Source organism: Mustela erminea, chromosome 9 (assembly GCF_009829155.1).
Source record: "Mustela erminea isolate mMusErm1 chromosome 9, mMusErm1.Pri, whole genome shotgun sequence".
Taxonomy (NCBI): domain Eukaryota; kingdom Metazoa; phylum Chordata; class Mammalia; order Carnivora; family Mustelidae; genus Mustela; species Mustela erminea.
Window position 1 is genome coordinate 63,138,423 of NC_045622.1, and position 13,568 is coordinate 63,151,990.

General features: G+C 45.5%; 1 protein-coding gene across 1 annotated transcript; it reads left to right on the top strand.

Moving 5' to 3' along the window:
• The first annotated feature begins 4,866 nt into the window (after positions 1-4,866).
• EIF3F (eukaryotic translation initiation factor 3 subunit F) lies at positions 4,867-12,152 on the top strand. The gene is made up of 8 exons (XM_032358812.1): positions 4,867-5,307; positions 8,153-8,223; positions 8,463-8,542; positions 8,970-9,107; positions 10,408-10,499; positions 10,976-11,112; positions 11,244-11,357; positions 11,926-12,152. The coding sequence occupies exons 1-8, from the start codon at positions 4,902-4,904 to the stop codon at positions 12,001-12,003; spliced, it is 1,116 nt and encodes a 371-aa protein (XP_032214703.1). The 5' UTR covers positions 4,867-4,901; the 3' UTR covers positions 12,004-12,152.
• The last annotated feature ends 1,416 nt before the right edge of the window (positions 12,153-13,568 follow it).

The window sequence follows — 13,568 nt, forward strand, 5'->3', positions numbered from 1 at the left end:
AAATTTAAATAATGAATGAGTGAATTAAACAATAAAAGAAGCTCATGAATGAGCCAAAGTGTCATGAACCAAAGAGTATGATTATTACAATTCTGTGTACCTGTGGTAGAAAAAAGAGCACTAAGTTTCTTCTGTCTGGGAGACATCAAGTGTCAAAAGAGCCTCCACTAATGAATGTGGTCCCTCGACACCTGAAAAGTCCCATCCCGAGCTCAGAGAAACACACCAGGCTGCAGAAACGAGACGATGGGCATGTCTAGCCCAGTGGAGGTGAACGTTCACCATGCAGGTGTGAGGCTTCAGGTCTGTGATACTGTGTGGCAGCTGTTCCTCACCACCCCAGCCAGAAAGGGCTTTCACACAGAGGGCCTTCTGTGCTAAATCCAACGAAGCAGAGGAGTGTCCCGGCACTGGTGGAGCTTGGATAAGACACCCAACTTCCTGAAACCTGCTGGCAGTGAGCAGAGACAAACTGTGGAGGCAGCCTACAAGCCTGCCTGTGGGCCCCGTTGGCAGAAGGACAGGTGGTCGGCTACCCAGGTAGGGCTCCTGCTCAGCCCTGCCCTACCTAGGAAGCCTCATTAGGGCCCTCTTGCAGCGCTGTGAGAGCCTAGAGCTCCCCATTGTGGGCCTCCCATCGTTGGCGCTACACTCAGAGCTCCCTTCACTCCTGCTGGTCACTGAAGATGTGGGATGAGTTTATCAAGCTACAGTCCCCAGTTTTAACATGATCCTGTAACTATGACCTTCATCTTTTCAGGAAGGACTCTCAAGCATACTTCCGAGGACAGCCAGGATCCCATGTGTGATGGTTAATTTTATGTGTCAATTTGACTAGGGCACAGGATCTCCAGATACTTGGTCAAACATTATTTTAGGTGTGTCGTGAGGATGCTTTTGGTTAAGTTGAACATGTGCTCTCTTCGGCAGTACATATACTAAAATTGGTTAAGTTGAACATTGAAATTGATAGACTGAATAAAGCAGATTGCCATCCCTAATGTGGGTGGGCCTCGTCCAATCAGTTGAAGGCCTATATAGAACAAATTGCTTGTCCCTACCTGGAGTAAGAAGGAACTTCACCTGCCTGACTGCTTAAGCAGGACACTGATCCTTTCTAACCTTCAGACTCATACTGAAACATAGGCTCTTCTTGGGTCTTGAGTCTGCCTGGTTTTAGCCTAGAACTACTTATTGGCTCTCTTGGGTCTCCAGGTTGCTGACTAAAGATCTTGGGACTTCTCAGCCTCCATAATCACGTAACCAATACCTTATTTAAATATATGTATATTTAATATATGCATGGTTCTTCTGGAGAATCCTCACCAATATACCACGTGCACAACACATTTTCTGTATTCAAGCAGATAGCTCATTTTCTCTCTCTCCATGCCTTCTGCCCTTTCCTGATGAACCAAAGCCTCAGACTGTCTGATTGTAGCGTTCAGCCTGCCTGGATCCCTCAGTCAATGGTTGAAAAGCCAACATCCTGAATGTATGTATCTCCTTGTCCTGGCTCGTCAGCATTCCCAGGAAGACCATGCCAATGATCTCTCCCCACCTGCCTCTTAGCTATATGGCTGGAGAAAAATAAGATATTGACCAGAACCTTGAGGTCTCCAGGCTCAGTGGGGCCCTCCCATAATTGACCAATGCCTTTGATGGCTCACTCTTGGTCCCTCTTCCACCACACAAAGGCTGGACCTCACCCTTGCACCGCCATTCTTTTTTTTTTTTTTAAGATTTTATTAATTTATTTGTCAGAGAGAGAGAGAGTGAGCACAGGCAGACAGAGTGACAGGCAGAGACAGAGAGAGAAGCAGGCTCCCTGCAGAGCAAGGAGCCCGATGTGACACTGGATCCCAGAACGCTGGGATCATGACCTGAACTGAAGGCAGCCGCTTAACCAACTGAGCCACACAGGCGTCCCTTGCACCGTCATTCTTAACAGATCAACTTGGTTCTACTTCTCTGAGAAAAACACCACTTAACAGGAAGTCCTGCAACTTCCCTTCATTCTCCAACTCATAGTGTCTCTGATTCTTCATCCACCTCTTTCTCTTTTTGTCCCAGAGAGAAAGGTCTTTAGGCCATTGATGTAAAGGCAAAGTTCTTGGTGGTGAAGTGTCCACATCCAACTCAAATACGTGGATAGGAGGCCCCTAGGGTGTGTATGATCAGTTGGGGCAGCAACACCTTTTCATCAGAGGTGATTCTCTCCTCTGGCCTTCTTCCCACAGAATGATCTCAAGGGACCAGCCCTTGCTAAGGCAGACTCCCACTAGGCACCCATATGGGAGGCCACAGCCTAGGGCAGCCTCTCTATCATGTCCCTCGTGGTGTGCAAGACCATGCCTTTCATCTACCTTCTCCATTCAGACCCTCCTACCCCACTGCTTGTTTCATTAGATGATTCTCCTTCTCACATGTATATTTAATCTTTATCTTTCCTCTAGATCCTTTCCATTGGTATAAAATATCCTTAAAACTTTTCCAGCCTAAGTTGGTCCCTTCTCAGTACCACCGTTCCCCCTGCTGCTGCCTTAAATGTCTCCTCTCCTTCCCACCAACTCTCTTGAAATAGTAGCCAGCACTCACTGCCATCAGCTCAAACTGACCATTCTCACACCTGAATTCTGATTTCCATGCCCACTGCACCCTCAGTTCCACGGACACTGCTCTACTACGGTTGGTAAAGATCCAGGTTATCAAATCCAAGTCCCTTTTCAATCCTGCTCTGATAGGCTCTTCAACTGCGTTTGGGGGGAATTAAAAGAAAGAACGTATTTCTGCCCAGAACATTGATGGGGAGCTGGATCGTGTGAATTATAATTATGGAAGATAGCTCCAAAGAGAAAGCAGTTCTTGGACATGAGAGTTGGGGCTAAGAAGTTCAACCTCACCCACCCACCTTGCCAACTGGATGCCAGGACTTGACCTAATTAAGGGAATTGATTGGTTTCCTCAGAAGACGATATTATCATTCCCACTGTACCATGAAGGAAACGGAGATTCAGAAAAAAATTGTATGTTGCCCAAAGTTATGTAGTATGTTAGAATCAAAGCTCCTTCCATTACACACCAGTGATAATACATAACACTTAATAATAATAACTGTGATACTTGTCAAGGTATGAATTTGGGAGAGTCAATCCCTGTCTTTGAGAATGCGGGGGCAGGGGGGCAGAATTCCCTGCAGGATGCCTGAGATCCATGTCATTCTATGATCATTTCTCCAACCCATTTGGATAGCAGATAAAATAAGAGGCTGTGACTGGCATATATATATATGCATATATCTTTATTATAGAGATATATCTCCTAATTTATGTTTTAGGATCATATCTCCCATTGGCTCTCAGTTTCCACAATAGAATGATGTGCTGGAGTGGCTTTGTGTGAATTCGCCTAATAAACTTTATTACAAAACAATGAAAAAATAATAATAATAACTGTGGTATATCAGGCACAGGCTAAGAGCTTTACAGAGGGCTGCTCATTGAAACCTTTCCCAAAGTACAGACTAGCATCTCCACCTAACCACTCTACAATTCTGCGTGGATGTCTAAAAAACATCTCAAGAGTTACATCTCCAAAATTGAACTTAGGATCTTTTCCCAAAAAACCGCTCCACTTGTAGCTTTCACTATCACAATTGATAACCTCTTCACTCTAGTTCAGCACACACACACACACACACACACACACACACACACACCCGGTCAGAGTTGACTCTTCTATTTCACACCTCACATACAATTGCTCAGAAAATCCTGTTGTCTCTAAGGGTATCCCTATTCTACCCACTTCTCACCAGTTCCACTGCTACTGGCCTGGTCCCTTCCACCATCCCCGCTCCCTTGGTTACCTGCTCATCTCCTAACAGGTCTCCCTGCTCTTTCTCGCTCCCTTTCTTTCCTCAGCAACCACCCCACCCCAGCCCATTCTGTTCTTCTCAAAGCAGAGTGATCCTTTCTTTAAAAACTCAGACAGATCATGACTTTGCCCTTCTCCAAACCCTGCAATAGCTCCCCACCTCCCTCAGACTAAAAGTCAATGTCCTTACCATGGTTTAGGACGTCCTTAATCATGTGCTCCACAACCCTGATTCAAAGATCCACCTCCTGCTCTTCCCTGCCATGATCTTAACACCCTAGAGACCAAACAGCCTCCTCACACACTCCAGGTCTGCTCCTTCCTGCCTTAAAGCCTTTGCACTAGCTGATCCCTCTACCTGAAGGCTCCCCCACCAATTAGCCACCTTCCTCCCCTCCTTAAATCCACTCAGATCTCACGTTCTCATTGTTACCTATCCTAACTCCCGAGTCCCCCTTATTCCCCGCTAATTTTTCCTTTTTCATCGCCCTCATCACCTTCTAACATACTATATAATAATGTGTTTGTCTCTCTCCATTAGATCGTCAATTCTTCGAGGGCAACGATCCTCGTTTTGTTCAACGATGTATATTCCAAGCGCCTAAAACAGCGTCTGGCAGATATTCAAACTGGTGAGTGAGTAAGTCACCGCACTGACATCTCATGATGCTGTCTAAAACGCACTTTAACATTCCCTATTCCTTTGAAGTCAGAAAACAGGAATTGCGACCCATTCTCCGCCCTCTGGGTCCATCTGGCGGCAGCTGAGCAGACGAACACGTTCCTCTTCTGACCGCGCCTTCCCAAGTTTGTTCGGAACTACTTAGTTCGATTCCCACTGAATGCTCATCGGACAGAAATCAAAGAGCACAAACCCACAGCAGGAAAGTGTGGCTCCAGGAGAAGCATCATCCGTAACCAGTAGGCGCAAAGCTCTAGCTCACGTGGTGCATAGTCAGCCTATCGTGCTCCTAATACTCTTCAACTCCCTCCCTTCCGCTCCTGCCTCCTTCTCGCTCGACAAGATGGCCACACCGGCTGCACCGGCGAGTGCTCCTGCCGCCTCTCCAGCTCCAGCCCCGGCCCCGGCCGCCACCGCGGCCCCAGCTTCGGTCCCAGCCCCGGCCCCAACCCCAGCCTCAGCGCCAGCGCCCGCTCCGGCTCCAGCGCCGGTCCCAGCTCCAGCGCCGGCTCCAGCCTCCTCCTCAGACTCGGCGACTGCCTCGGCCACGACTGCGGCTCCGGGCCAGACCCCGGCCTCCACGCCGGCCCCAGCGCAGACTCCGGCGCAGTCGCTGCCGGGTCCTGCCCTCCCAGGCCCCTTCCCCGGCGGCCGTGTGGTCCGGCTGCATCCGGTCATTTTGGCCTCCATCGTGGACAGCTACGAGCGACGCAACGAGGGCGCTGCCCGAGTTATCGGGACCCTGCTGGGTAAGTGGTCAGACCGAATTGACATTCTCTTTCGCCTCCCAGCTCCCTTTTATCTTGTTCACTGCTCGTCCCACCCGCATTGACCTCTTCCCTGTTTCTCCATCCCACCTTCCTGCCGCGATTTATCTCCTTAAGGGATGTTTACTTTCCTGCCAGACTGCTGTCACTTTGGTCGACATAAAATACGTAAGCAGTACGGAGTTACTGAATAAATACCATGTGCCGAATGATTTACATTCTGTTTTTAATCTTCCCAGTATCATTCCAGGTCAAGCGTGATTAGTCCCAAACCGCCAAAAATGAGTTCGGATGCTAAGAAGTCAAAAACGTTTGACTCTCTAAACCCAGTGACCTCGCCCCTCCAACCCCCCCCCCCCCCACACACACACACACACTTTTACGGACTAAATGTTTTTATATTCCAGGTGTTTACAAAGACGTTTTTAACCACCTGGCAAAGGAGTAATGACATCTTTAAAAAGACATTCCTTTGAACAAGTAAACCAGTTTGGCAGAAACTCATTTAGGGTTTCAATAGTATTTTGCTTTCCTAAACATTTAATCCTGGTCTTCTGTTCTGTTGTCTCGTGAAAATGTTAATTTGTGAAACTGAGAAGCAGTAAAGAAGAATTACGTGCCCCTTTCTCTGGGGACTGCTGATCCCATCAGTCGTTTTCACCCCATCTTTGTCACTAATTGTAGATACCTTTGTGAGTCCACTCTAGCCTTATTCCTCATTTTTCTTATTCTTAAATATGTAATTGTCCATAGAAGACAAGTGGTGTGTTGCAAAGAGGACAAGATTTGTAAGTAGATTCACAAGATATCAACCATGTGCCTTGGGACGAATTACCTAAAGTCTAGTTCTTTCAGGGGCTACTTAGACTTAGTCTTTGCAAGAACTACGTTATTATCGTAAGCATCTAACTGCTGGCACACATGAGGTACAAAATGGCTGTTGGTTGCTGTCTACCACATCAGGGCTGTATACACCCCCCCACCAGCATGTGCACATGCACACATACACACACGCACTCACTCTCTCCCACTCTCTGTCCTTGAAGCTTTAGCAATTTACAGAAACTTCAGTTGATCCATTATCTTCCAAACATTGTCAAGATTTTCCTCAAACCAAGCCTTTGTATTCTGTTTGCTCCAAGTGGCTTCCCTGCTCTCCGTCATTCAAGTTCCACTCATTTTCCAGGATCCCAGGAAAAGTGTTAAGTGTCAGTTCTTCATCTTACACTACTACCCTCACCTCCATTCTTAACCTCCCAAAGTGTAATAGCATTCTATAACTGTGTCCTGCTTTGAGCTTCTGTTGTAAATGATTTTTGCAACACTAACTTGGCACTTGAGAAATACTAATTTACTCTTTTAGCTGCACTGCCAAATGTTCCAAACTCACTGGAGGTGTTTAACTAAAGAAACAGTTCTTCACCTGGGGAGACCACTAAGTGCCTCAGATACTGTAGTGACCCTAGTTAGACCAACTGTAATCTAGATATTTAGATCCTTCTTCTAGACTGGGATCATGGTCCAGTGCTAGGTGTTATAAAGACGGTACTTACTGAAGAATAAAACATAGACTGATCACTGGGAGCTTAAAATTTTCTTGTGAAACATACTTAATTTGGTTAAATGAAGTCACTGGAACCTCTTAAGTACCATAAAACTGTTAGGTATTTAGAATTTTAGAATTGGAAAAACTTCTCTAACCTTGAATTCAAGATGAAGGTTAGTGGCGTGGAACTATAGAAGAATTAAAACTGCTTAAGAAGTTTGAAATGGTCAAGTTTATTGAATGCTGATGAGAAGTCAAATAGAACATTTTTATCCACTGGGTTTGGAGACTGTTTCAGCTACAGGAACAGAAACCATAGTGAAGTGGAATAAAACAGACAGATAGCTGCGGCCCCTGGCAAGACCCCGGCCTCAATGCTGGGAAGCACTGTGGTCTGTGGCAGAGGGGGAGGTGCTTGAAGCCTTGTATGGGTGGTGCCAGTAGGTTAGAGAAAGATAGAGAACCGAAGGGACTAGCAGTTTTAGGTCAAGAAGCAAACGTAGGGCGCCTCAGTGGCTCAGTGGGTTAAGCCGCTGCCTTCGGCTCAGGTCATGATCTCAGGGTCCTGGGATCGAGTCCCGCATCGGGCTCTCTGCTCCGCAGGGAGCCTGCTTCCCTCTCTCTCTCTGCCTGCCTCTCCATCTACTTGTGATTTCTCTCTGTCAAATAAATAAATAAAATCTTTAAAAAAAAAAAAAAGAAAGAAACAAACGTAGTAGGAGTTAAGAATATCAGAACTAGAATGGGAGCTTGTGGTAAAAGACTGATACTAATGTTTAAGATTCACAGGTAGAAGGTTTCTGGATGATGATGGGGTTAAGGTTATGACCATGGGACTAGATGGCTAAAGGGAGGTACAGGTGAAACTCCCTAAAATTGTACTCTGAAGCTAGGCTTCTGTATGGGTGGCTTTTGTAGACATTGTCAGAATTTTCCAGGTAGTTTTGCAGATTGAATTATAAGAGAAAATGTAGTGGCTGAAAAGTGAAGATCGCAGAGTGACAATCTGGCACAGCACTGGTAGCAGGAAAGAACAGAGAGCAGAAGAGCTTGTGAAGGAAGAATAGACGCGTTCATTGGTGGTTAAAGGAAAAAGATCACTCAGAGCTTCAGTTCTCTGGAGAATCTTGGTTCCATTGATGCACATGCCCGAACTTGGAGCTTATGAGTTCAGTTTTTCATTCATCGACTTTGAGGAAGCCTCTGAAAACATTTGGAAAATGGTCAGAGGCTGTTGAGAGCTCTAGGGTTTTATAAAACATGGACAATTCTCTCTCACAGGAACCGTTGACAAGCATTCAGTGGAGGTGACCAACTGCTTTTCAGTGCCGCACAATGAGTCAGAAGATGAGGTGAGTGGGGGCTTGAGCTGCCATTGTGTGATCTGTAGTTGCTTGTTCGCTAGGCTCTCCTTAAGCACAGTATGTTGAGCTCGTCACTGGAAGTCCAGCAGTTCAAAGAGCTGTTTTTTATGTTTACATATTTTTGCTGGGCCTCTTCTGTCTGCTGGGGGGTGGCCCCTTGTCCTTCTCTTCCACTTTTTTCTATGAACTTCTAGCTTCTTAGCTTCCTTTTCTGCCTGCCTTCTTAGGTGGCTGTTGACATGGAATTTGCGAAGAACATGTATGAATTACACAAGAAAGTCTCTCCAAATGAGCTTATCCTGGGCTGGTAAGTTGAAGTGGGGGGAATGGAAAGTTTTGGTGATTGCCATGGTTTTTTTGCCACCAGACTAAGCATTATACTCTTTTGGAGACAGAATGTTGGAGGTGTATTACCACAAGGATCTACGAATTTAGTGTGTTTTGCTGGCAGTTCTGATCTCATGAGGCCGGGGATATTTACTTTGAAATGTAGCTTTTACTGAGCAAGTTATTTTTGCCTTGCTGGTGACTTAAAATGTTGCAAGAACTCTGAGAGTCAACTTTGGATCTGACTTGATCTAGTTTCCGGTTTATCTGTTATTTTTACATTTGGGGTGTCACTGGCGGTAACATTACCATAGAAGTGTCAGGTACCTAGAGACACCCATGTCACTATCATGTTTGGTCTTAATGTCACATGTAGACATGAATCCACACTGTGTTCCATTTTCCAGGTATGCTACAGGCCATGACATCACAGAGCATTCTGTGCTGATCCATGAGTACTACAGCCGGGAAGCCCCCAACCCCATTCACCTCACTGTGGACACGAGCCTCCAGAATGGCCGCATGAGCATCAAGGCCTATGTCAGGTGACCAGTGTTTTGGGACACAAGGGCGTAAAAGGCATATCTAGTTGATACCATGCCTGGATGACACCCACTTCCACCCAAAGCAGGTTTAATCTTTCAGTGTATAGCTCATTGCCTCCTAAGGAAGCCCATTTCTCACTCTCAGCAGTTATTATTAGAACAGCTTTACTCTGCAACAAAATCTGCCCCTGAAATATCCACTCACTGATACCAGTTGTGGTATCCAATTTCTTAACCAATTTCAAATGACAGCCCTTTAGGTAGTTACACACACTGTCATGTTTTTCATGTCATCTTTTCTATAAACGGACTCTTCGCGATTCCTGTAGCTGATCCTCACATGGTATTTTAGTCACGATCCTTCACCATGTTCTGTTTCTCTGAGTCCACCTTTAGTTTGCCATTAGCCTGAGAACTGAACACAGAATTTGGAGTAGTGCGGGTTAAAAGATGACTGAGCTTTTTTGAATACATCTATTATCAGGGTTGAGTACAGTTTTTATGACAATAACATTATAGTTTTGACACACTGAGCTTGCAGGTGGTTAAAATGCCCATTGATGGGGGAAATTGGGAAAGGCTCCCTTGGCATGCTCCACAAGGGGCTGCTGGAGGAGTTGGAAGGATTATCTTTTCAGGTTAGAGTGAAGGCAGTTGTTAGTGCCTCTCTTACTGAGTTTGGCTTTGTGCTGTTCGTGTATCGTGATGTAACAGTTAGCCACAACGTGGAGAGACAATGGTGGTGGATGCCAAGTGCTTATGGGCTAGTTGGTGTACCACTAAGCTTTAGTTATTGCCTGATTTCATAGCCTTTTCAGATATTTCAGACTCTTCATGGTCCAGTTGAAAATAATGTTGTTGACATAGTCAAAGCAGTCACCTTTAGTGAGATGACTTAGAGCACCCAATCTAGTCTTGATGGGCTGGAGTTCATTGGCTTTTTTCCATGCTGATGAAGGACTCAGTCTCATATTTCTGTGGGGGTGTATATCTCGGCAGCCAGCTCCACAGGGAAATCCAATGTCTTGTTTCAACACTGAGGTGTACAGTGAGTGAAGCAGTTCTCTGAAGGGACAGGTCACGTCTAAACGCTGAGTGCCCTCTCCCAGGCCAAGGTTTGTATATGGAATGGGCTAGAGGGAAAAAAGTGACTTGCTCCCACGAGATTCAGGTTTAGATGGTTCTAGCCTTTTTATCTCAGAACTGGGGAACCCATACTCTTGGTATAACTGCTTTCCCAGCCTAGAGTAGAAAGCTCTCTCCCAAGTCCATTTGTTTACCTTGACTTCTCTTTCCCCAGCACTTTAATGGGTGTCCCTGGGAGAACCATGGGGGTGATGTTCACACCTCTCACAGTGAAATACGCATATTATGACACCGAACGCATTGGAGGTGAGTAACTTTCTGATACCTTCTTTTGAGGTGTGGCATTTTTCAGGAGAGGGGTTTGCCGCTCTCTAACAAGTGGAGGGCTTTGGGTCGAAGAGGAACCATTGATCTGAGATTTGTGATTAAAGTCACAGTCATTCTCCTTTATAAATGGGCTTCCAGGAATTATTTGTGGAATTATTAGAGGTGGGAAATGATCAGTACCAGAGGCTATGTGACCATTCATACAAGAGCATTACATGATATGCTCTTATATGACATTCATGTAAGAGCAAACCCAGTGATTAGCATACTGCATATAGAAGTTGAGCTCTAACTGTAGGAAGAAAAGCTAATAAGGGCAGAGCAGGGGAGTTTAGAGAAGTTGGCTGTGTCCAGTAGGAGGAGGGAGAGTTCACAGAATGATTAGAGATCATCTCTTTCCTGGTGGAATGACTGAAATCTCTGTGCCTCTTCTATTCCCCATCCTACTCCCACAGTTGACCTGATCATGAAGACCTGTTTTAGCCCCAACCGGGTAATTGGACTCTCAAGCGACTTGCAGCAAGTAGGAGGGGCATCAGCTCGCATCCAGGATGCCCTGAGCACAGTGTTGCAGTATGCAGAGGATGTGCTGGTGAGGAAGGGGAAGGAAAGAAAGGAGGGCATAGATCTCCACTCCGAGGTCACCGAGAGGTGTGCTGACAAGTGGCAGTCCTTGGTGGTGAGAATTAACTGTGCCTCATTGAATCTTTGTTTGGTGCTCAGTCCGGAAAGGTGTCAGCTGACAATACCGTGGGCCGCTTCTTGATGAGTCTGGTTAACCAAGTACCCAAGATAGTTCCTGATGACTTTGAGACCATGCTCAACAGCAACATCAATGTGAGTGCTATCCCTAGGCTTCTGGGAGCTTATGTCTTCCCCCATCTCAGCTCATGTATGGATGTGAAGGGAATTGGGGGAGATGACCTGGAGGAAGGGCTTTGCCTTTGGCCCCTTGCAGTACAGGTTGGGAGCAAGGAAGAGATAGTACATGTGCTTGGAGATCCCCCCACCTTCTCTTCCTTGATTGCATTATCTCAGGAACTGCTGATACTACTGTGACTTGTTACCTAGATTCATGGTTGGAAAAAATGCTAAATCCAGAGGTTAATGAAAATGCAGTTTCTCATTTTCCCCATCTGAGTTCACAGATACTCCTCCCTCCATATTCTACCCATAGATCTTGATTAAAGCACCCCAAGCTTATTAGTGTATCGGTAGAGATGAAAAGTATTCTCAAACATTTCCTTCTTATCTTCCACCTTCAACTCTTGCCCAGTCTCTTCCTGAGCTGTCATTATCCAGGACTGTCCTCATAACCAGTGTCCACCATGGAGCTGGCCAATGCCAGACTTTCTTCTCCCTTTCCTCCCAACCCCTCACTCATTGTGGCTTCTTCCTCTTTCAGGACCTGCTGATGGTGACCTACCTGGCCAATCTCACACAGTCACAGATTGCCCTCAATGAGAAACTTGTAAACCTGTGAATGGGCCCCACGCAGCACTTCTGCCAGTCTGGGCCACCCTAGGACTCAGAGTGGAGTGAAGTAGAATGGTTTTCTTGTGGTTTGAGTCACACCAAGTCAGTCAAGTGCTTGTGACTCTAAATAAATGTAGCCTACCTTTTGTAAATGAATCCATCTTACATGAGTTTACTGCTGGGCAGGGGTGGGGGGAAACCTGTCCTAGAGCTCACGCAGAAACCAGGAAGTGAATACTCTGGGTAGAAGTTGGTTGTGTGTTTATGACTCTCCATCAGTGGTTGCACCCATAGCCCAGGCTCAAGTCACTTTATCTTCACCTGACTGCAGACCAGATAGCATTCTTTGCACACTGGTTTTATAAAGGTACTATATTCCCACTCTTTTGCCTATGATTAGAGCAAACTCGGCCTCCAGAAAATAGCTTTTTATCACTTCTCTTCCATAGCATCTTAAGCGAATAACAGTACGAAGTGTTGCCCTGTGCACAGTTAGGAGTACCTAGAGCATGTGCTAGTGAGTAAGTGGAGAGGAAAGAAGGGAGTGGGTACAAATCTTAGTCCTGGGATCCATGAGTCTATGCTCGTGGAAAGACAGTCTTCTGAGGATTAACTGCACTTCCACAAATTTCTCTTTTGGCTTTCAGTCTGGAAAGGTATTCACTGACAGTACTCTGAACCATTTCTCAATGGGTCATGTGGTTTCCACAGGAAGTAAAAATGAGAATTCATGGAGGGAAAATAATTAAGAGAATTGGATACTTAATCTGAACTGAAAGAGCAGTGAGTGTGGTCAGAGTTGTAAACTACTTGAATAGTTATTTCAAGAGCTATTTGCCAGTATGATTTGGGGAGGCAAATTTAGTATTTATAGATTAAGGAGATTTCCCCAAAACCCCAAATTTCTTGGGTAATATGTAACTTAAGATGACTCTTTTGGTTATGTTGAGATGTGCCAATGGCAGAATCTAAGCAAAGACTAGATTACATTTCCCAGGGATTTTGTGGGATAGCGGTGACATCCGACAGCCCTTTCATCTGATTTCCTAGAGTGTTCTACCTGGGCACTGCTAGATGTCTTAGGTTGAGAAAGAAATGGGTCGTTATTCAGGAACTGAAGGTTGCTTACATATTGAAGTGAAAAGGCGAGTGAAGGCAAGTGGGTATCAAAAAGGCCTGGTCCTGATTCTGGTTCTGAGATCTATAACCTTAGGAAAGACAAAGTCTGAGGGTCGTAAGATGCAGATCATAATTAGACCTAGCCCATTAGAATATTGTGTGATTTTGATGAAGTAGTAAATATCAGGTTAACATGCAAACATAGTGCCTGATGACAGAAAGCATATGGGAAGTGGTAGCTATTATGTCTAAAACTGAGAACAGTTCAAAAGTAGTAAGAAACTTAGGAACCCATCCTGGATCCCAGTTCTGATTCTAATAGGTAACCTTAGGAAATACAAGTTCTTGGGGTCGTAAGATAGGTATAGTATTGATACTTTTTTTTTTAAGATTTTATTTATTTATTTGTCAGAGAGCACAAACAGGGGGAGTGGCAGTCAGGCAGGCAGAGGG